The sequence below is a fragment of the Scophthalmus maximus genome, chromosome 19, assembly GCF_022379125.1.
Source record: "Scophthalmus maximus strain ysfricsl-2021 chromosome 19, ASM2237912v1, whole genome shotgun sequence".
Taxonomy (NCBI): domain Eukaryota; kingdom Metazoa; phylum Chordata; class Actinopteri; order Pleuronectiformes; family Scophthalmidae; genus Scophthalmus; species Scophthalmus maximus.
The window spans coordinates 1,498,724-1,521,500 of NC_061533.1; the positions used below are offsets into that span (position 1 = coordinate 1,498,724).

At 45.3% G+C, this 22,777-nt stretch overlaps 2 protein-coding genes and 1 long non-coding RNA gene across 5 annotated transcripts; 2 read left to right on the plus strand and 1 right to left on the minus strand.

Moving 5' to 3' along the window:
- On the plus strand, positions 1-5,674 carry LOC118313856 (E3 ubiquitin-protein ligase TRIM33). Of its 2 annotated transcripts, XM_035639805.2 has the most exons (4): positions 1-181; positions 2,649-3,321; positions 3,436-3,697; positions 4,050-5,674. In XM_035639805.2, exons 1-3 carry the CDS (start codon positions 157-159, stop codon positions 3,689-3,691), a joined length of 954 nt encoding a protein of 317 aa, XP_035495698.1. In that variant the 5' UTR covers positions 1-156; the 3' UTR covers positions 3,692-3,697; positions 4,050-5,674. The 2 variants fall into 2 exon arrangements, with proteins under 2 accessions (XP_035495698.1, XP_035495699.1); XM_035639806.2 differs by having other exon boundaries at positions 2-181; positions 2,652-3,321; positions 3,436-5,674.
- LOC118314507 (early endosome antigen 1-like) lies at positions 5,526-9,762 on the minus strand. The gene is made up of 7 exons (XM_035641005.1): positions 9,290-9,762; positions 8,415-8,677; positions 8,032-8,152; positions 7,723-7,921; positions 7,245-7,345; positions 6,936-7,074; positions 5,526-6,157 (listed from the first exon to the last, which is right to left on the minus strand). Exons 1-7 carry the CDS (start codon positions 9,370-9,372, stop codon positions 5,969-5,971), a joined length of 1,095 nt encoding a protein of 364 aa, XP_035496898.1. The 5' UTR covers positions 9,373-9,762; the 3' UTR covers positions 5,526-5,968.
- Positions 9,763-17,102: 7,340 nt separating this feature from the next.
- LOC118314508 lies at positions 17,103-20,125 on the plus strand. 2 transcript variants are annotated; one of them, XR_004794664.2, is made up of 4 exons: positions 17,103-17,383; positions 18,032-18,094; positions 18,781-18,863; positions 18,984-20,125. It is a non-coding gene; the product is annotated as an uncharacterized LOC118314508 (long non-coding RNA). The 2 variants fall into 2 exon arrangements; XR_004794663.2 differs by having other exon boundaries at positions 17,103-17,253.
- Positions 20,126-22,777: the final 2,652 nt, after the last annotated feature.

The following is a 22,777-nucleotide window of genomic DNA, read 5'->3' on the forward strand; positions in this document are numbered from 1 at the left end:
TCACCTGCCGACCGGAAGCCGCCGCACAGACCAGCAGGTGATTTGACTAAACCGTTTCCTCGTTCTTTTGATTTTTTCATTCGGCTCCTCAGACACCGGAGTGACCGAGAGAGACGTGGTGACTCTAAAAGAACCTCGGGCTCCACCGACCGGACGATGCAGCGGAGCGGCCCCGTCAATGGTAAGAACAAGCGGGTTGTTGTTGTTTTTCTGCTTACGCGCCAAACTTCATTAAAAAACTTGACAATTTTACATTTATTCTTCACGTGCAAATGCAAAACAGTAAGTCAACAGTTTAATGTAGACGTTTTACTAATCGATTGGGTCTTACGTCATATTCGGCATGGACGGTTTGTCGATAATGTGACGCCAAGCCGAAGGAAACGGCGTTTTACTGTAGCCTAGAAGTGAACACAGGGTGGAACTGGCTCCTGCTTTGTATCTGCCCACGCAAGAAAAGAGTTTGAAAACCAGTCAGATTCTGGTGTTGCATGTGTGCCGAATTAAAAAACTAGTCGTACAGATTTAAAAAAATATATTTTTAAACCAGCTTTTGCCGTGGAAGTTTTTCTAATGACGGTATGAATTGTAAATTTGCACAATTTCGCATGGACTTTGGTGTCGCAACTTTTAGAGAGGGAGAGAGGCGGATTTTGATGCCTGACCTGTAGAAAGTTTTTTTTTTTTTTTGCTTAAGTTTTTCTGTGGAAACTAAATGATGAACAGATGAAGTGTCTTGGTCAAAAGTGAACATGATTGACAGGTAGGCCAGTCACGATGATTACGTTATCCACTTATCGTACGATACATGAAAATTAAAACAATAGTTTTTGATAACAGCTGTTGTGTCCGTGTGTGTGTGTGTGTGTGTGTGTGTGTGTTGACATGAGAATGAACTTGACACAGTCCAGCAAAGTCTCGCAGCTTCTGTCCTGTCATCTGTTCTCGTCGTGTGATTCATCTTTTACTGGTTTGGTCTGTGAAATGTAAGAAAATATGGATCTTTATAGTATTGTTCTGAAGGCACCGTGTCTTCAAATTGCTCGTTCTGTCTAAACTCTGGATCACAAGTGGTGTAGGACCAATATATGCTCACATGAGTCGGTGCCAAACAAATGGTCTTAAAATGACAATAATCTAGTTTATTGCAATAATTTATGGTGATCTAATGAAGAGGTGGGAGGAACTGACAGGAGATGAAGTTGACATGATAATAACATATCATCGTGGTGGTGTTGTTGTTGGAGAAGTTTCCTCAAGCTCCAGGGTTTTGTTTGCGTCAGCAGATTAGAAAGAATCTGAGGCAAAGATGCACAATGTCAATATATATATATATATATATATATATATATATATTACACATCATACCAGTAAATGACAGATGATGAGGTCGTCGTGGTCATAGCTGGTGATTCCTGCTCTGCGTGTCACAACAGGCGGCCATGTTGTTTTGCATGATATCTCCCCCCTTTTAAATGAAAGCCACGATGCAAATTTCTGCTGCTTGCTGCCCGCTGCAACTGAACTTATGCAAACTAGAGGACATGTAACCACGACCAGTGATAATGTGCAGGGTTCTCTTTTTTAATACATTACCCATTAGGTTTTCTGTTGACCTTTTTGGAAAGTCATATATATTCCACATGTCCTGTGCATCATTTTCATACATAGTGTGTGTGTGTGTGTGTGTGTGTGTGTGTGTGTGTGTGTGTGTGTGTGTGTGTGTGTGTGTGTGTGTGTGTGTGTGTGTGTGTGTGTGTGTGTGTGTGTGTGTGTGTGTGTGTGTGTGTGTGTGTGTGTGTGTGTGTGTGTGTGTGTGTGTGTGTGTGTTAAATGCACAATGTAACCCTTTGATGCAGACAATCACACCAGTGTGATGATTCTAGTCGTCTGTAATAAAACATTCTTTAATCCTAATAATATTCATGAACGGTTTCAAACTTCCAAGCAAATCTTATGCCTTTACAATTTTTCTAGTGACTGTCTGTGGTCGTGGCGATATGGTACTTTAATACCTCTCCTGTGCAGCAAATCACGATACATCGAATATATTCAAGATACCGTCCTTCCCTAAAAATAAAAACTTTATCGATACAGCAGCTTTTCAAAATGGCCGTTACGAATAAAAACTAGAAAACAAAATGTCCAAAGACGACGAAAAAATAACAACATCATTTAAACCGCCAAAAGTAAAAAGTTGTCTATTTCATAAAATGGTGAAAAATTTAGATTGTTTCCTAAACCTCAACATGATGTTTAGTTTTGTCCACGACACCAAAGATCTTCACTTCACTGTCACAGAGGAGCAAAGAAACCAGAACATATTCATATTTAAGAAGCTGAAATCAGAGAATTTTGACTTTTATTTCATAGAAAATACTTGAAGCGATTAAGGTTTGGAGCTGATTGAAGACGGGGCCGTCCACATTCTTTTGGCCACATACTACAATATTAACGCCACCGTTTAGTTTCATTGACGTTTGTGAGATTTGAATCCTGTTGATGATGTTTCTCCTCCAGTACAGTGATCGTTGATGAGGCTGCACGAGGAGCGATTTCTTCATCATCATCATCTTCATCACTGATGCTCACTGTCGACTGCTGAACTAACCGTCACTTCCCTTTGTCTCCTCCGGCCGTTTCTCCAGCAGCTGCCGCCATGAATCCCGGAGGAGAGACGCACCTGAACTCTCGACCTGGCGACGTCACCGCTTCACATCCACAGTCGACGCCCGGCGATGGCGACGCTTCCCATAATGCATCTCCCCCCCTTGAGGCCTCGTCAGAGCAAGATGGAGGTCACAACCTGGACCGAGGCGTCTCGCCGCTCCCGGAGTCGGACCCGGTCTTCATCCTCAGATCGGTGCTCGGCGCCCGACTGGAGACTCCGCCTTCGGTTTTCATTCCCGTGCCGAACCCTTACCCCGGCGCCGCCCCCGCCTCCCTCCAGGTCTCCATCATCATCCCGTCCCCAGACCTGTTCCCTTCTTCTCTGTCACCACCGCCGCAGTGCCCCGAGGACGCCAGCCCCGACCTGGAGTGCGCCGTGTGCTTCAGCGAGTTCAACAACGTCTTCCGCTGTCCCAAGATGCTTCACTGCAGACACACCTTCTGCCTGGAGTGCCTGGCGCGCATTAACGTCAAGTCGGCTGAGCCCGGCGCCATCCAGTGCCCGCTGTGCCGCGGCCTCACGCCCCTGCCCGCCCTCGGCCTGCCCAGGCTGCCCACGGACCCGGACGTCCTGTCGTACCTGCCGGCCGCCATGCAGAGGGTCTACAGCATCCGCTACCTCCGCAACAAGGGGAAGCTGGAGGTCAAAAGGTCAGGATGAAAAAAATATGATTTTAACGTGTGACGCTACATCTTTAGTTGACCAGTCGCTGAGCATCATGGGTCCTCGGACTCCACGGTAACGCTCTCCGTTTGTCTTTTAAGGTCGTCTGAGGGTCACGGGCGGTGGGGTCAGAGGGCACAGAGGTCGAGAGACCGCTCTCTGGACGTGGGGATTCCCAGCCCGCCGGTCGGGGGCCGCGGCCAGGTGGGCGGCGTGGGCGGCGTGGGCGGCGCTCTGTTCCGGCTGACGGGCCGGCCGGCGTGCAGAGCCTTCCTCCTGACGTCCGTGGTGATGATGGTTGCGCTGCTCACCGGCATCGTCATCTTCCTGCTCACCTACAAAAAGGAGTCGGCCTGACATCACGTGAGTGACATCACTTCCTGTTTTTATTTTTCAAATTCCACTCGGACGTGATCAGCTGACACGCCGGAGGAGCGGCGTCGCGGTGAACTTGACCTTTAACCTGCCTCGTCACATTTAACTGAACGGTTTCAAACAAACAGAAGATGAATCTCAGCAGGTGGCGCCATCGTCTTCTTCCTGTTTCATCTTCCTGCAGCTTCAGGCACTTACAGAAAAAAAAGAAAAGGCAGTTTCATGTTGGATCCTGTTGTGAATTTATTCCCTGAACCTTCTCGTTCAGACTCAGACTCTGATACAAACTGCTGCCGACTGTAACGGACCCGTTCACCCACCTGACGTCTTCCCTCCTCAGCTCCAGTGAACCAGGTTCGATTCCTGAGTCCAAACACGAGATGAATCATGAGTTTCACAAATCTGAAAGATTCCTGAAAACCTGGACGAATAAAACCAGAACTTTCTCTCGTCGGCAGCTGAAAATGACCAGAACTTTTCCTGAAGCACTTTACAAAGCAGATGTTCCCTCACTGTATTGATAAAAAATATATATTTTAAAAAGATTATTAAGATTAAATCACAAATATTAATGTGACTGTTTAAGTTACTGTCCAGTTTTTTTATGTCTAAGGCTTCGACCTGTTTTTACTGTGCAATGTAAAATAAATGATTTTATATTTTTATACTGTTTTAGCAAAAGTTGCACTTTCACATGTTTGTATGTTTATGTTAAACTTGAATAAATTCCTTTTCGAATTATAAACTTTTGTCTTTTTTTATTGAGTTTAAATTATCTAGAACTTTAATGGATAAAGTTAGTTTCCTTAAATGTAAAGTTTTTTTAGTTCAGTCGTTTTAAATCAGTTTGTAAAAACACGACTGTAAATGGAAACTAAACCACTTTTTAATTTATTTTTTGTTGGAAAAGAAATAAAACATTTAAGTATTTTTTTTGCACCCGGACGCTGACGTGTTTTATTTTTTATTTTTACGGAAATTACATTAAATATTTTTTTCCAAGAGAAAAAATTCTGACCGTCGGATGTTGAAGAGGCGAGTTTTTGATCTATAAACAGATATTTAAGCAGATCTGATTATTACTGTGAGACCTCGCCGTCTGATTTGGTTTTCCATTTTTCAAAAACCAAAAATTTGCCTGAAAAGGTTTGAACCTGTCGAGCAGCTGATAACCTCTACGTCCTCAGGTCACTCGTCCTGCACATTTCATGTTATACATATATACATATATACACATATGTGTATGTATATATATATATATATATATATATAATGGCGACGACCTGGTTCGCGTGTTCAGGGACCATCAGAATATTGAAGAAATGAAAACCACGAGTGGCTGATCGAGACGTGAGTGAGGGGGTCAAAGGTCAGAGTGATCATCGCCGTGGTTACGGTGTTGTCTGCTGCTGTGATTCGTCCATCGTGTCCTCTGTGACACGGCGTGTGTCAGAACGTGGGCGTGTTCACAGGTTCGTGTGTGTGTGTTTCTGTGTTCGGACACACCTTCACAACACACACGCCCGTTTCCAGGGAGACCAACCACGACCGAGATCTGCCCCCGGGTCCCAGAGAGACACCGGGGGTAAAGATCTGCCCCCAGGTCTCAATTATATCAAACAGTTAAATTGAACCTGACGTTGTGATGACACAACGTGTCCAAGTTGCAGTAGAAGAGGAGAAATGTACGTAAAGTTCAGACTGAACGAGAGTTAATCATCTTCATGTGATGGAATCGTTCTCTGAAGCCGAACGGGAGAAGAACCAGTGGAGTCGCCCCCTGCTGGTCAGCACACAGAATACAGGCCTCACACACTTTCTGGACCCGGTGAGTTTTATAAACAGTTAATTGATTCGAGTCACAAAGTGATCACATGACCTCAGACTGCTGCTCAGACAAAAATATTAATCATCTGAGGACGTCCCTTTGGGCATTTTTTCATTTCATTAAATAGATTTGGTATTTAAAAACAATGGAATATATTGCTGCGTTACATTAAACCTCTGAGCTCAGAACTCGGGCGGTGAATTTCCTCCGACCTTCCAGTTCCAGTTGCAACTTCCAACTCATGAGGTCGGTAATTCAGAATTCCGAGATTATAACGGAACGATAACCTCGACTCCGAGTGCCGAGGTTTAATGGAACGCAGCAGGAATACAGTATGTACAGGATAATGCTAACTGTTTCTTTAATCTACAGATTCACAAAGGTCACCGGTGGGAACGGAAACATCCGTTCACGTCTGTGCTCATCGAAACTCAAGAGGCGGGATCACAGAGATCCAAGTACCAGGGTGATTCCGAGTCGGAGCGCTCGGGTGTCGGCCCTCGACCGCCCCTCCCGGTGGGGTCCTGAGGGGCGGGGCCTGTTCCCTCGTGGGCGGTGCTCTCCATCAGGTCCAGCAGCATCAGCGTCTTGTGCCGAGTCTCCGACGTGTCGTCCGAGTCCTGCAGAGGACGGAGGAGGAGACCAGAGCGTCAACGCTGGAATACGCCAGCTGACTTCATAGATCATGGTGCGTTCAGGTTCACGCCAAATGCAAAGCAAATTTTTCACTCAACTTCAAATAGTTTGATGCTACAGTGACCAAAACCCCTCCAGTACATGAACGGACATTTTTTCTTTAGCATTGTTTTCTCTTGTTGTTGGCCTCAGGTTTCACCGTTTTCGGTTTCCTGTTTCGTTTCCTCTCTGGACTCCTAAGTTTCCCTCTTGACAATCTAGAATCCTTTGTTGCTTTGGCCTTTATTGCTTTCTGCTTATTATCTCTTTTTGTGGAAATAAATTGTCCACGTGTGTCTGTATGTCAGTGTTGGTTCGGGAAGGGAACATCAACAATCAAAAAAACAACCTCCTGGAAGTAAATCTTAAAATTCCAAAACCTGGACTTCAGTCAGGACCACTAGAGTCAAAATGAATCAATTTCAACCTCTGTTCTGGGACCTGAGGTAGGGAGATGTGCTCTCCCTACCCCAGGTCCCAGAACAGAGCATAACAGTGGCTGAACGAACGCCATGCGCAATTTGTATTTGAGGAGTTGACCGTTGTGGATGATTTTGATTTGGTTTAAGATCCTTGATAAAGGATCTGGACACGTGACTGGGATGTCTGTCTGTCAGGACTGAAACCAGCCAAACGGAACAATCCATCCGTGTTCCACGGCTGATGTTCTGCAAAGTGTCGTATGGAGCAGTCCGACGCTGCCGGTCCAGACTGTGCGTTTACCGTCAGGACGTCTCGGAGGACGTGGGCGTGTTTCTTCATGTCGCCCTGCAGCAGCCACCTCCTGCTCCGCTGCCTCACCAGCTTGGCGACTCTGGTTAACTTCTGCCCGCACGCCTCCGACACCGGGGCCAGGCGCTGTCTGGACGCAAAAACACACCAGGTAGTCGGGTCAGTCCGTGTGTGGATCTGTGGTTAAGACGGGTCAAGACGAGTTCCCCCACAACCCTCCATGGATGACGCTGTAGCTGTGACAACGCAAGGTTTTGCTTCATCTCTGACACGAGCGTGGCTCTGAATCGTTCACACAACCTGAGATGCTGCTCCTCGCCCAGCGAGCACTCGTGGGTGACGCTCCAGTTGTTCAGCTTCGCCTCCAGCTGCTTGCACTTCTTCGTCAGCTGCTCCGCCTCCTGAGGAACAGACGAAGTCCGGTGAGCAAACTTCACACGCGATTTCTGTATCTGAACACCAGCTGATACAATGGTGATTTTGGAAATGGTGTTTGGAGGAGTGTGAATTTTTACCTATGAATAATCTAATGCACGGGAGGAAGAATTCAAAATGACAAAGAAACTAACTGTAGCCGGATTTTGTCTCTTGCAGGTGAAAAATCCCAGAACTGAATTACCATAATGGACTGATTTAAGATTATTCTTTTTTTTTTTTTAAAGTACCAAGTCAAGTGCAGGTTGGACTCTCGTCTGATTTTTCAAATCTGCCCCCTCACATATCGACATATGGACGATCCTGCCTGTCAGATCTCTGGTTCCGGATCAACAGTGCTCACCGTGGTGCGGGCCAAGATCCGCCTGGTAACTTTCTCGATGTCCGTCCTCATCTTGTCCATGTCGCAGTGTCGCGTGGCCTCTCGCTCTCGCTCTCGCAGGTTGTCGATCTCCTCCATCACCTCCAGCCGGTGCAGCATCATCTGGATCGCCGGCGGCTCCACGCAGTCGTCCGGGATCGTCTGCCTCTCCTCGGCCACCCTGTTGTCGGAGGACGGGGGGGCAGTGATGGAGCTCTCGGACACATTGTGAAGCATCAGACAAACCCACACGTATGAAAGTAACAACTCGGCATGACGCCGTCACTTTACTCCTCGTTCTCAGTCGTCAGGCTCTGGATCTCGGCCCCGTGCTCTTCCCTCTGAGCGACCAGCTGCTTCTCCAGAGACATCCGCTCCGTCAGCATCTCCCTCTGCTTCTGCAGCTTCTCCACTGAGGGAACGAGAGAGGAGGCTTCACCCACTGCTTCTCATCCAGCTCTTTCAACTCATGCATGGAAGAACCTTGCCGGTCCCTCTTGTGGGCATTTTCGTGTTCTCCATGTGGATAAACCCCCGGCTGCTACCACCACCCACTTCCATGTACAAAACACCACATGACTGTCGAGTTGCTGGGGGAACATTACATTTTCTAACACACTATGGTTTCTATCCCTCTCACTTCCTCCCGTCTGTTGGGCTCCTGCCCGTCTCACCCTGAACCGTCCTCTCTGCCTGGAGTCGGTCGCTCAGCTCCGGCAGCTCCTCGCCGTGCTGCAGCCTCAGCGCCACCACGTCCCGTTCGGCCGCCTGCTGCTGATTCTGCAGCAGCTCGGCAAACTCCTCCACCTTCTTCTCCTCTTCGGCCTCCTTGGCTATCAGGTACTCGGCGATGTCTTCTTTGTCCTCCTCCAGCGCTGTGAGCAGAGAGACGAGGTCCTTGTTCCGCTTGTTCAGCTCGTCACATTTGAGTTGACATCTGCACGATGAAGAGGGACACGCGGGCTTGTTTTTATTCAAGATGAAATCAACAGTGAGAATTAGGCTTTGAGGCAGTTTCCTTAAATGATTAGATACAGGAATGTGGTGGAACTCCTTTAACGCACGTTTGTTTAGTACATTTTTGAAACAAACCTGGCGTTATGGGCGGGCCCTGTGATTTTTATCCTTAGAAATCAAAATATAGATATTTGTGCTTTATCCAAACGTTTCTTTTCCATTCAACCGTCTTGCAAATTAGTTCAGTGAGCATTATCATTTTATTGTGAAAATCTGAAAGAATCATCTCCTTTTTCTGGTCATATGGTCAAAGTTGCGCCCTCTGCTGGTGATCCACTAAACTGCTGATCTAAGTGACCTCGACTTCAGATAGCAACTAACCCTAACCCGGTAAGCTGAGCTAAATCGGATAGATCCTTTTTTTTCTCATTAAATAATTTCAAGACACATGATTGTCACCTGAAGAGGACAAGCCCATGCTAATGCTAACAACATCCTTCTAGCTCATTAGCTAAATGGCAAATCTACAGTTATAAACTCATCTTTTGTTTATTTGTGTCACCAAGAAAACGGTACGTCAGCGCGGTCTTACCTCTCCAACTCGTCGCCCACGAATCCAATTTGTTTCTGATATAACGACTTCTCTTTCACGTCTGAATCGGTTTCCAGCGCCATGGCTACGCGTCCGTCTTCTTCCTGTGTCTTTTTCTTGGCTCTGTTTCACTTTGCTTTTTAAATCCGGTGGTAAATTTCAGAGAAAGTTCACAGGAAAATTTACTCTCACAAGCTCAAGTTTGAAGCACTGCTGTTGTTGGGGAGTGCTGCCTTCAGGGACAGCTGAGGCCTGAACTGCGAAGCAGGGTTTGCGGTTATCGAGGTAACTTCGGGTTTATCTTTTTTTCCGTCCTACGAAGCTGGTTCTCTTCTAACCGGGTGTAAATCACCACAGTAACTGATGCTGAACGGGCACGGTGCTCCGCAGGTCAAGTTCCAGATAACAGATCAAAGCCAGTCACTGGTCCAACTACCGACCGATCAGATCACTGGAAAACCAGCGCCATCATTCTACAGGATCCTGACTGGGACAAAAGAGTTTAGGTCAACGTGACATATAAGAAAGCAGATATTGAGCTCAACCGTGACCCCGCCCACTTTAGAACGGCTCCCGGTTCCAGGAAGTGAATCTGATTCTCTCTCTCCATTGACTTTTCATAAAATCCTCATATAAAGAGCTTGAAGCCTGGAACCACGGGATGAATCGTTACCATGAAATACTTTTTTATTCTGAGCAAAATACTAATTGAAAAAGTCCAAGGTACAAGACTGTGTACATAATTATTTTAAGAGTGAAGCAACTACTTATCCCATAAACCATTGCGAAAGCCTTTCCTATGACTTCCAACCAATCAGAGACGTCGATGTTACATTTTAGCATTGTGGGTAGTGTAGTGCTACTCTACGATAAGGATGATATCGTACGGACTTCGGGCCTCTACAGGCGATTCATTCTTCAGACCTCGTATTGAGTCGACCTCGGATGGTTACGACATTATGACTAATAATCCAAATGCTTGATTCAGAATATGAATGGGATTTTCACTTCCTCTTGCTGTTCCAGACTTGTCATGTGTCCAATCTGGTTTTAAAACAGTTCCTAATAAACAGGAGGACTACATTAGTATATAGCTGCAGCTCGGAACAACACCGACGAGACCTTGACCATGAATAGTAATAGAAAGCCAGTTGCTGTGGTTCTGGCATCTGGTCATGATCCTCCTGGACGTCTTCCACTGGGGGTTTTCTGAGCATGTCCAGCTGGGAGCGGACCCCTGCGGGTAGAAGCAGAATTTGGGATTACATATTCCATCAACTGAGCTGCAACGCGTTGTTGGGAAGAGGGAACATTTTGGACGCAGATGAGCGTCAGTAACTGGATGAACTCTAAACAAGATGCACATGAACGTGAATAACCTTGAGACGGGACGCGGCTGTGTCCGACACAGGGAGCCGAGTGTGAGTTGAACCTGAGTTCACTGAGCCCAGCGTACACCTGTGTGAGGTTTTTCTCAGGTACAGTAAGTGGTTTTCATAACTGAGGTTTTCTTCCCACACTGTTACAACCTGTGTGGCGTCCTGCACGCTACCTCCACCTCCCACAAATATTCCGCCCGGGGCCGGTGTACTGTACCTCGGCTGTCTCTGTGTTACCGTCTGTTTTTCTTGGCTGTATTTGTGTCCTCTGCATCAACCCAGGCAGAGTTTAGCCCGGGAGAACGATGCCTCTGAAACGCAACATAATGTGCTCTTTGCACGAAAAGTGAGAGAACCGCGTTTGTTCGACAGCAGAGGATTAGACCGAGGGCAGAGAGACAAAGCAGCTTGTGGTGGAAAGTGAAGGTGTGGAAGTCGAGGACGACGCGGGTTCATCTCCTAAAAATACGTTTTCGTTTAACGAAAACAGAAAGTTTAGTCCCGAGGTTATCAAACCGCATGCTTTCTTCTTTTTTCTAAACGCGAGACCACGTTTTCCAATCCCTGCTGTTGTCACGGAGTCATTATGTTTCATCGTTGCCACGATGACAATCATTCGTTCAGCGCACAGCAACTAAAGGAAACGTGCAAACAGTCAAATCACAACCCAACGCCGCAAAGTGCATTGAACAGATATTGAGAAGACGTCTTCATCTACGTCTGAATGACTCTTTTAGGGTTTAAATTTAGGCTCTGACGGGTCTAGTCCAGAAAACAACGTTGTAATGACATCTGGTGTTTTGTGGGAAGAAATTCATCTGTGCCACAAACAAATAGAACAAAACCAAAGAGACAAACTCGCCGTTTGCTTTTGTTTCCACGGGAAACACATCTGTTTTTTGTACGTTCTATGAATGTAGAAAAACAGTGTATGAACCAAGGTTTTGCGTCATGTCAAGTTCTTCTTTTAATTTTATTTCTGGGTTCATATGACAGTCGATGTATAGGTTCACCGGTGAAACATGCTGACGTTATCTTTCTGGTTTTGTCCTCCTGGCTGGTTTTATGGCAGGTGATTGGTCGTAAAGTTGTTTCTTTTATTGTGTTGTATGCAGATGACACACGACTACGTACAAATAGAGCATCCAGTTGTTAATGGACTGAACAGAGATGTAGATCTGGATCAGCTGTTTCCCCCTGGAATTAACGTTCGAATGAACCACGTCCAGCTTCTTGTTCATACGTTGAATTTTACTTGGAACACGAGTCAGAACAACCTGGTCCTCCACCTGTGCTGCCTCGTCTCCAGCTCGCATGTACGTATCTATGCAGCGTTACCTCTGTGCCGTCATCCACCTGCTTGCTTCTGTTCAATATTTGCAATTTCCAATGAACCTGTTCCTTCTTTCATCCCCACTTCTGTGACTGCACTGCTCAGTCCAAACTCTAAAAAAAAAAAAACAGCCGGAACATGAACATTATTCAGGATAAAAAAGTAAAAAGTGTTTGGTACCTTTCCCGTTTGACTTATGTTTGAATATGTTCAGTGGCTACGTCCAGTTTTATAATCCGTCTGTGGGAATGAATTAATCATATTTGGCTCTTTTCAGGTCTACACATAGATGTCAGTGCTGAGGAAGGACATTGACAGAAACTGGGAATGTGACGGGAGCTCAGTCTGACTGTGGCCCTGAACTCACCCTGAGCATATGGAACATATGGAGAGAATGTGTTCACGTAAAACGTGCGTCACGCACACCAACAGCAAAATACCGATCGAAGGTAATCGGCACTTAAGCGGCAATCAATCAGTCACGGCTGTCTCACACAGCTGATGTAAACCGACGCGAGTCATTCATCAACTGCAGAGACACAACATAAACCTTCAGAGCGGCTCCAAACTCATTTCAACACCTGACGTGTTCTCGTCTTATGGCTACATACCACTTTGACAGTTGTTGTTTTTGCGTCAGAAGTCGGAGTCTGATGCTCTCGGGCTCCCGCGCTTCGGTCTTAAGCACCTGAACGCTGCAGAATCCTCCTGAGTGCATGTTTGAAATCCTGCCGACGCCCGCGGGGCTTCACGGTGCCGTCGTTGGAGCCGAGCGCGAGCTGCTGCAGGATCGAGAGGCCGGGGAGCGGCCGCGCACTTTCAAAATAGCTCCAAAATCATCCCCATTAGCAGCCTGCATGCAGGTAAATCAGCTGTTTGTTTCCCTGTCGCCATGGCAGTCTGTAATTAGACTTGTAAACACACACACACATAAGTGTTAATTTAATATGACACAAAACATTAAATAGCTTCAAACAGCGGCCGCTCCCCACTCTCGTCTCAGATTGAGGATATTTAAAAAACACAAACTGTCTTTTTCCACTGTTGTCGGTTTAAAGTGGGGTCGACAGTCGGTTAGCGACCGCCAACGACAACAACATCAACAACAACAACAACACCAGTGACGTCACTTCCTACTTGTTCTGTGACTCTCGGCTCCGGACACGTCGTGTCCCAACTGAAAATCTTTAGAAAGACAAACTGTAGTTTGTAGTTTTTTATTCAATCAAACAGGAGGAGTCCATGTGCATGTTGTTGTTGTTGTTGTTGTTGTTGTGGACAATATTTTCCGGCAGATGAATCCACATTTGGTGCCGTATATGACACTGAGGCTGGAAAAACTCCAGAGTCGTGCGGACAGCAGGCGTAACCATAGCAACAGGGATGAGTTTTAAAACAGGAATTTGTGTGTGTGTGTGTGTGTGTGTGTGTGTGTGTGTGTGTGTGTGTGTGTGTGTGTGTGTGTGTGTGTGTGTGTGTGTGTGTGTGTGTGTGTGTGTGTGTGTGTGTGTGTGTGTGTGTGTGTGTGTGTGTGTGTGTGTGTGTGTGTGTAGGGTGATGAAGGAACATGTCACTCAGCATCATATACACTCAGACACACGTTTTACGTTCTGCATTTGGTATTTAATGAAAATAAGATTTGTAAAAAATACAATCAGCAGCTTTTTGTGTTGACGTTGTTTCATCGGCGTCTGTTTTATGGTGTGCAGAGTTAAAAGCTGAGTCGTCATGACGACGTGAAGTACACACAGTGGCGCTCTTTAGATCAGACGCTTGATGCTGAGGAGGCGAAGAGTCCAACAGTTTCAGAAAGATCCCAAACGTTTTCCTGTTTCAACCGACGGCTGTACAGTTGGTTTATTATATTTATAATAGTTGTAAACGTTACGATAAAGTAACATTTACGTCTCGTGTCTTCTCCCCTCGTGCTTTTCACCGGCTGCTCTGTTTCTGTTCTATTTATATCTGACTCCGTCGAGGACGTTGCGTTCACACCCCCGTCCGTTTGTTTGTCTGTTTGTCTTTAAGTCAGTTACCTATCTAGTTAGTTACCCATCTAGCTAGCTAGTTAGTTGGTTGGTTTATTTGTTTGTCTGCTTGACTGTTTGTTGGTTTGACTGTTAGCTAGCTACCTATCTAGTTAGTTACCTAGCTAGCTAGTTAATTAGTTAGTCGTTACCTGTCTAGCTAGTCACTTAGTTGGTTTGTTTATTTGTTTGTCCGCTGACTGTCTGTTGGTTTGACTCTTAGCTACTGACTTAGTTAGTTAGTTAATTAGTTTATTGGTTTATTTGTTTGTCAGCAGGATGAAAAGATCCTGAACAGATTTCCAGTAAACTCGATGGAAGGACTGAACATGGAGCAAGACAGAATCTGGACAAAGGGGGCGGAGCCAGGAATATGTGATCTCTTCCTTTAACAATGTTTTTTAACGTGTTCACATCAGACGCATTGACTGACTGATTCTGTGAGGAGAGAGATTTGGTGACCGAGTGAAGTGAACGACTGCTGAGCTATAAAGAGTTTATTATTGAAATACTGTACATGTGAGCACAGAGACATTTGATCTCGTCTTTTTCAAATGAACTGTGAGTGAAGGGTCAAGAACGTTAGAATCAACTCAACCTTTAAGAAACAAGATCGAGCCCAGTTTGAACAACTGAAACACTCAAGTGATGGAAATAAACTGAAATGTACAACTGGGGTGAATCCATAATTAATGTCCATGATGAAACCTGGTTGAATCACATTGCTGAGAGGAAATCAGGCGTTTAAAATTTTGTTGGATGAAACAATTCCGGTGAATAAAAGTGGAATTTTCCTCCAGACAGACAATGGGGCTGCGTGTTAACTGGACCGATCCCAGCTGCGGGGAAACACTTATCCACATGATGAAGCTCTAATAACAGTGATGTTCAAGCTCCAACGTGCCTCCGCCTCTTGTTTCCTCTCGGCAGCGATGAACCAACACATCGGTATTCCGATTCCGTGCCGGTGCAGGCAACCGACAGAAGCTCCCGCAGCATCGCACATCAAGCTGACAGATGTTCTGGCAACGAGAAGGTGAAATGTTCCCAGATGCTTCGCTGCCGTGAGAAAAAAAGATCCCAAACGCTTTAACTTCACCAGAAGGTCAAACTGACCCGGGACCACGTCTCCATGCTTCTTCTTGATCCGCTGCAGTAGAACTCATCACTTCCTGTCCGTGATTCAACAGAGATGTTGGTCGTTTCTGCTCCGAATCACTGATGTCATGGTCACGTTCCTCCGTTCCTTCCTTCGTTCCTTCATTTGTTCGTTTGTACCTTCGTTCGTTTGTGCCTTCGTTCGTTTGTGCCTTCATTCATTCGTTCGTACCTTCGTTCGTTTGTGCCTTCGTTCGTTCGTACCTTCGTTGGTTCGTACCTTCGTTGGTTCGTACCTTCGTTCATTTGTGCCTTCGTTCGTTCGTGCCTTCGTTGGTTCGTACCTTCGTTGGTTCGTACCTTCGTTGGTTCGTACCTCTGTTTGTTCGTACCTTCGTTGGTTCGTACCTCTGTTTGTTCGTACCTTTGTTGGGTCGTACCTTTGTTGGGTCGTACCTTCGTTCCTTCATTTGTTCGTTCCTTCATTTGTTCGTTCGTACCTTCGTTCGTTCGTTCGTTCGTACCTTCGTTCGTTTGTACCTCTGTTCGTACCTTCGTTGGTTCGTACCTCTGTTCATTCGTACCTTCGTTGGTTCTTACCTTCGTTGGTTCTTACCTCTGTTGGTTAGTACCTTCGTTGGTTCGTACCTCTGTTCGTTCGTACCTTCGTTGGTTCGTACCTTCGTTGGTTCGTACCTCTGTTTGTTCGTACCTTCGTTGGTTCTTACCTCTGTTTGTTCGTACCTTCGTTGGTTCGTACCTCTGTTTGTTCGTACCTTCGTTGGTTCGTACCTTCGTTGGTTCGTACCTCTGTTCGTTCGTACCTTCATTGGTTCTTACCTCTGTTTGTTCGTACCTTCGTTGGTTCGTACCTTCGTTGGTTCGTACCTCTGTTTGTTCGTACCTTCGTTGGTTCGTACCTCTGTTTGTTCGTACCTTCGTTGGTTCGTACCTTCGTTGGTTCGTACCTCTGTTCGTTCGTACCTTCATTGGTTCTTACCTCTGTTTGTTCGTACCTTCGTTGGTTCGTACCTCTGTTCGTTCGTACCTTCATTGGTTCTTACCTCTGTTCGTTCGTACCTTCGTTGGTTCGTACCTTCGTTGGTTCTTACCTCTGTTTGTTCGTACCTTCGTTGGTTCGTACCTCTGTTTGTTCGTACCTTCGTTGGTTCGTACCTTGGTTTTCGTATCTCCGTTCGTACCTTTGTTTGTTCGTACCTTCGTTTGTTCGTACCTTCTTTCGTGCTACGTCCGTACCTTCGTTCCTACTGTCGTCCGTGTCTTTGTTTGTTCGTTTGTTCATACCTTCAATCGTACCTTCGTTGCTGCTGCGTTCGTACCTTCATTCCTACCGTTGTTCCTACCTTTGTTTGTTTGGTCGTTTCTACCTTTGTTAGTTCGTACCTTTGTTCATTCAGTTGTCTTCCCAAATCGACTCCCCTGTCGCTGGGGTTTCCCTCTTCCCCAGAACATCATTGGTACGGAAACAGAGAGATCTAGGAATGAAAGAATATAAGACCCTGGGAACAATCAAGTCCAGGCACGTAGCATGACCGGGGCTTGAGATCCTGAAAACACCGGACTTAGTGATTTTAAAACTTTGGGAACATGGAGTCTGGGAACACAGATACACTGTCGACATTCCCTTGAACTTCAGTTGCACTTTGTGTTTAGTGTAAATTACACCAACATGCTGGACTTATTATATACTTATAACTGTAGTGAATCATACCGTTTATATTATTTCTTTTGTTTTGTATTAGTTTGTGTATGAAAATAAAAAATATCCGACTCGATTCCTTAATGATGAACTTGGCCTTTGATTTTCTTCCCTAATGAGTAGTAGTTTCATAACTGTTTAGTGTCGTGTTCAATGTTGTTGCGTCTCATTCGCTGGCGGTGGGTGTGGACATATGAAAACATGCGCCTTAATAAAAATAGGCTCAGACATAAAGACATCAGTGAAGTATTCGTCCCCTGTGGCCAGGGCCTGCACCTCCAACACTCCCTCCCCGGATCCCAGTCGGAGCAGATCCACTCGGAGGCAGTTGGACGACGTGAAACCTGCGGTTTTCGGGAACTGGAGCAAGTTCAAAGTGCAGAGATGCCTGCGACTTAATTAACCAGGTAGAGAGTTGGACCAAGTTCTCTTCCAGCTCCGCTCGCTGTTAATTTTAGCACAAAGTATTTGGTGGAGATGATCCAACATCCAGTTTTGACTCGGAACGTGAGAAACTTCTGCTTCTCTAATTTTGTGGTACGTGACACGTGGCTGTGTTGTCATGGTGATGGTTCTAACAGCAGCAGCGGGAAAACATATTTGTGTTGGAAGGAAAAGCGGGAAGGAGTTTGCGAGAGAGAACGCTCATCTGACAGATTGAATCATGGAGAAAAAACTGTCATTTGACTAGAGAAGACTTTAGAAATGAGTAGATTAACTGTGAGATAACTGTTTGAATGTTTCTACATGTCTGTGTGGAGCACAGTAGGTAAGTAGGTTCATGGCACCAAAGTGCAGGAAGTAAACCTTAATAACTTTACAGGAGCATAGTTTAGATCACAACACAATTCAAACACAACACCAATGTTTTTTATGATTCTGTGTCTGTATCTGGCTTCTGAGTGCAAAGAGACAAAAAGTTCCTCGTTTGCCCCAAACAACCCGACTTACAACAAAACTAAGAGTTACTGCGTAATAAATTCATACGCTAACAGTGTTATCGCCCACTGTGGAGCAAGTGTGTTGTTGTTGTTGTTGTGTATCTTGAAGGAGCTGAGGATGTCGTCTTGTTGTGTTTCGATTAGGGATGTTAGCGGTAACGCGTTCATCGCCGTTTAAGTTGGAGTATGTCACGCTAATCATTTTTTAATTGTGCGTTTTTTTGTCCCTACCTGGCTTCCCTAGTTGGTTACTCAAGACCAGCGCCGGCTTGCATCTTGTGTCAAGGGGAGTTTCACCATCTCCGAGGTACTTTGAGTTTGAGCTTGCACCTACAGGCGAAACATTCAGGTGCAGCTAACGTTAGCGGGCAGCTGCTTCGCCAAAGCCCTATTTTTGTGAGTCGACCGCAGACCTGCGGATGAAACTTACATCGAAGAAGTTGACGATAGCGATATGGTTAAGTGAACATGGTGGAAGACCCGGGTCTAATGCTGCGTTCCATTACACCTTGGAGCTCCGGCTCCGAGCTCGGAACTCTGAGTTGGGGTCATGAAGTTCCTCCGACCGTCCCAGTCGCAACTTCCGACTCGGAGGCCGGTAATTCCGAGTTCCGAGGTGTAATGGAACCGACATGAATTTATGAACTTGATTCCCAATCGAGACACTCGTTGATATGGAGCTTGAAAACTGCCTTGAAATGCAAATTGATGACATTTTAAACATATTGAAAAATCGCAATTAACTATTAAAAAAACAGGAAAAGAAATATAGATCAAGAAAATGAATCGTTTGACATCCCTATTTTTGATGGACATGTGTCTACATCCAGCTAACTGTGTGTGTGTGTGTGTGTGTGTGTGTGTGTGTGTGTGTGTGTGTGTGTGTGTGTGTGTGTGTGTGTGTGTGTGTGTGTGTGTGTGTGTGTGTGTGTGTGTGTGTGTGTGTGTGTGTGTGTGTGTGTGTGTGTGTGTGTGTGTGTGTGTTGCGTGCAGCCGATCAAAGCGACTCTGAAACATTCCAGCTGTTGGAGAGAGTCTGTGGTCGCCGCCTGAGGAGCCACGAGCACAAACATCACGTGAGGAGACGCGACGATCTGCATCCTGACGACGATCCTAAAATCATCCTTGTATATTTTTACTGATGTTTTCCTAAATATGTTGTGGTGACAAAAATAATCGCTGGATTTTGTCCACAGGCGACGTTTTCTGGGGACGAATGAAGCAACACTTTTGTTAATGGTCGTATACTCGCAGGTTGAGGCGGATCAGCCGGATCTTTAACTAACCTGAGCAAAGTTCTGAGTCTGAACACAAAAAGACAAAACGCTTCAACTAGAATGACACATTCAGGGGCCAAACCGGAACCAACAAACGCAAAACCAATGAAGAAGCAATGAACGAAGAAGCAACAAATGAAGAACTAGCAAACAAACAAAGAACCAATGAATGAAGAACCAACCAACCAACCAAGAAACGAAGAACCAACCAACCAACCAACCAAGAAACGAAGAACCAACGAGCGAAGAATCTCTTAGACTTCTATAGAAACAACCCGTGAGTCGCCCTCTGCTGGTCAGTACACAGAATACAGGTTTTACTGTCTGTTTGCGTCTGTGATTCAGTCTTTTGTCTGAATACATTCAACATCAGGTCGTTGAGGGCGACTGATGCTCAGGAGGTAGAGAGGGTCGTCCACTAACTGGAAGGTTGGTGGTTCGATCCCTGCTTCCTCCAGTCAGTGTGCTGAAGTGCCCTTGGGCAGGACACTTAACCTGAAATTACCTCTGATGAATGTTTGGCTTTCTTGCATAAATACTATGTTCTACTTTTACCTCCAGTAAAAAAACAATGATGACTCTAACCTCCGTCGGAGAGGAGGAGGTTTACGAGGGTCAGGGAGGTCATGGAGGTCGTGGGTCAGGGAGGTCATGGAGGTCGGGGGTCAGGGAGGTCGGGGGATGAGGCTGCGAGGCTTTATTTGAAAATCTGACAATTTGCCATTTGAACCACTGGAGGCAAAAACAATTAATAAATCAGAGATCTTGAGTTATTATCCCATAAATTCATCACTGTAATTTGTCCTAAGCCTCGCTCGCGGCCCCGGAGCGACGGACCCAAACAGGGAAAATACTGACACTTATTTAGAGAGTCGTTCTTGGCACAGCTCGACGCGCTGCGAGCCTTTAATGGGATGATTGATGGTGAATGTAAAAGTATGTATAAGCTGTCAAGAGCCTCTGTGTCTCTAATCCCCTCATATCAGCAGTAATGATTTATGGAAAGTTATGTGAGAAACCTGCTGCGATAAATGTTGAGAAAAATTAAATGATAATCTCTGTGGCTGCGAGTGAATAGTTGAACTGAAAACAATCATGTTGCTCACGATGCAAATCTGTTCAATGTTTTTTTGGGGTATTTGGCTTCAGGTGATTTGTTCCATAGAAAAACTGCTGTTTTAATTTTTTATTACAATCAACAAAATCACACGAGCAGATTGAAACCAACCGAGTGTTAATACGACTTTATTTCTGTAGCACTTATCAACACGAGGTTACAAAGTGCTTTACAATAGATGTAGGGACATAAACATTTGACTAAATTTAAAACCAGTTAAAAATCAGGCATTAAAAGTCTTTCCTATAAAAATATGTAGAGCAGAGGTAGTTAGTCGCTCTGTTATACATCTGAGGGTCAGATCACACTGAGCTTTAAAAGTTGTGAAAATATTCCTAACATCAATCCTTCATTTATAAATGGGACCAACGCTCGGTGTCGGTTATCAAAGTTTCTGTGGACAAAAGGATCAAAATATAAAATCACTTGATTAACTAAAACTACACTGAGCCACAAGGGGGCACTGCAGGACACAAAGACTGTATATAAAGACGATCAGTGACTGTATATAAAGACGATCACTGACTGTATATGAAGACGATCACTGACTGTATATAAAGACGATCACTGACTGTATATAAAGACAATCACTGACTGTATATAAAGACGATCAGCGACTGTATATAAAGACGATCACTGACTGTATATAAAGACGATCACTGACTGTATATGAAGACGATCACTGACTGTATATAAAGACGATCACTGACTGTATATAAAGACGATCACTGACTGTATATGAAGACGATCACTGACTGTATATGAAGACGATCGCTGACTGTATATGAAGACGATCGCTGACTGTATATGAAGACGATCGCTGACTGTATATGAAGACGATCGCTGACTGTATATAAAGACGATCACTGACTGTATATGAAGACGATCGCTGACCGTATATGAAGATGATCGCTGACCGTATATAAAGACGATCGCTGACCGTATATGAAGACGATCAGTGACCGTATATAAAGACGATCAGCGACTGTATATAAAGACGATCAGCGACTGTATATTAGACGATCAGCGACTGTATATAAAGACGATCGGCGACTGTATATAAAGACGATCGGCGACTGTATATAAAGACGATCGGCGACTGTATATAAAGACGATCGGCGACTGTATATGAAGACGATCAGCGACTGTATATGAAGACGATCAGCGACTGTATATAAAGACGATCACTGACTATATAAAGACGATCACTGACTGTATATGAAGACGATCGGTGACTGTATATGAAGACGATCGGTGACTGTGTATAAAGACGATCGGTGACCGTATATGAAGACGATCGGCGACCGTATATGAAGACGATCAGTGACTGTATATGAAGACGATCAGTGACTGTATATAAAGACGATCAGTGACCTTATATAAAGACGATCACTGACTGTATATAAAGACGATCACTGACTGTATATAAAGACGATCAGAGACTGTATATAAAGACGATCAGAGACTCTATATAAAGACGATCACTGACTGTATATAAAGACGATCAGAGACTGTATATAAAGACGATCAGAGACTCTATATAAAGACGGTCAGAAACATGAACACGTGAACAATCATCAGGATAATAGGAACTACCTCACATGACACTGAGGGGGCGGGGCTTATGACCTGTATACTGCAGCCAGAAACCAGGGGGCGATCAAGATGATTTGGCTTCACTTGTGGGAGCTTACATTTCGTCCTCCTGTATATACAGTCATTGGCAACAAGCGTGTGTTGTGTAACAGCATGTACACACTCTTACTTCTCTTAGCTTTTGCATTTTGAGACACTTTGGTGTTTGGATTTTGATTTCAGATCAAAGATCAGTGTGTGTGTGTGTGTGTGTGTGTGTGTGTGTTTGTGTGTGTGTGTGTGTGTGTGTGTGTGTGTGTGATTCCCCCGAGGGCTCTGAAAGTGAGGTTTTCTCCATGTGAACGATGCATTATTAATAAATCTTTTTCAGAGAAAGATCTGTTCCCTCGGGTTCTGTCGGCTCGGTGAGTGAAGATGTTCAACATGTAACCTGCAGGTGTTTGGGAAAGTGTGTGTCCAGTTTTCTTGTCAAACTGTTGATGCAGCTCGATCGACTGGACCAGGAAACCTGGACCTTCCTCCTCCTCCTCCTCCTCCGGTGGTGCAGCTGGGATTCCCCCCACAGCGCTGCAGAGAGGAGGTGGAGGAGTTTTCTTAGTGGGGGGGGGGGAGTTTGCGTGCATCTAAAAATAATTTCAACTCACACCAACAATAATTCCAGAGGTGGGCGGGGCCTACGTGGCCACAGGCAAGCTGACAACACCTACTACTGCACATATTTAAACAGTCTGTGTTGCAGAATTTAGAGGTAGATTGGTGATGGAGAAAGACTTTCAGAGCGAAGAAAGATAAGAAGAACCAGTTGCTGTCGCACAGACTCTGATGACAACCTGGAGAAGACTGAACATCCAGGAGGAGAAAAACAAGTGAAGTCCGAGGGTGAAGGAGAAAACGAGAAGCTGCAGATCTGAGGAGGAAGAGACTGTGGAAAACTCAGCTGTGAAGACAAAGAACAGAAGAAAAGCAAAAACAGCTGAACGGCTGAAAGGAAAAGAAGAAG

Bases quoted from the DNA above. Each gene is read 5' to 3' on its own strand.
- LOC118314507 (XM_035641005.1), bottom strand. From the start codon at position 9,372: ATGGCGCTGGAAACCGATTCAGACGTGAAAGAGAAGTCGTTATATCAG. The intron at 8,678-9,289 runs GTAAGACCGCGC...TTCATCGTGCAG, and splicing joins GTGGGCGACGAGTTGGAGAG to ATGTCAACTCAAATGTGACG. The intron at 7,346-7,722 runs GTGAGCACTGTT...TCTGTTCCTCAG, and splicing joins GGATCTTGGCCCGCACCACG to GAGGCGGAGCAGCTGACGAA.
- LOC118313856 (XM_035639805.2), top strand. From the start codon at position 157: ATGCAGCGGAGCGGCCCCGTCAATG. The intron at 182-2,648 runs GTAAGAACAAGC...CCGTTTCTCCAG, and splicing joins GCGGAGCGGCCCCGTCAATG to CAGCTGCCGCCATGAATCCC. The intron at 3,322-3,435 runs GTCAGGATGAAA...TTGTCTTTTAAG, and splicing joins GGGAAGCTGGAGGTCAAAAG to GTCGTCTGAGGGTCACGGGC.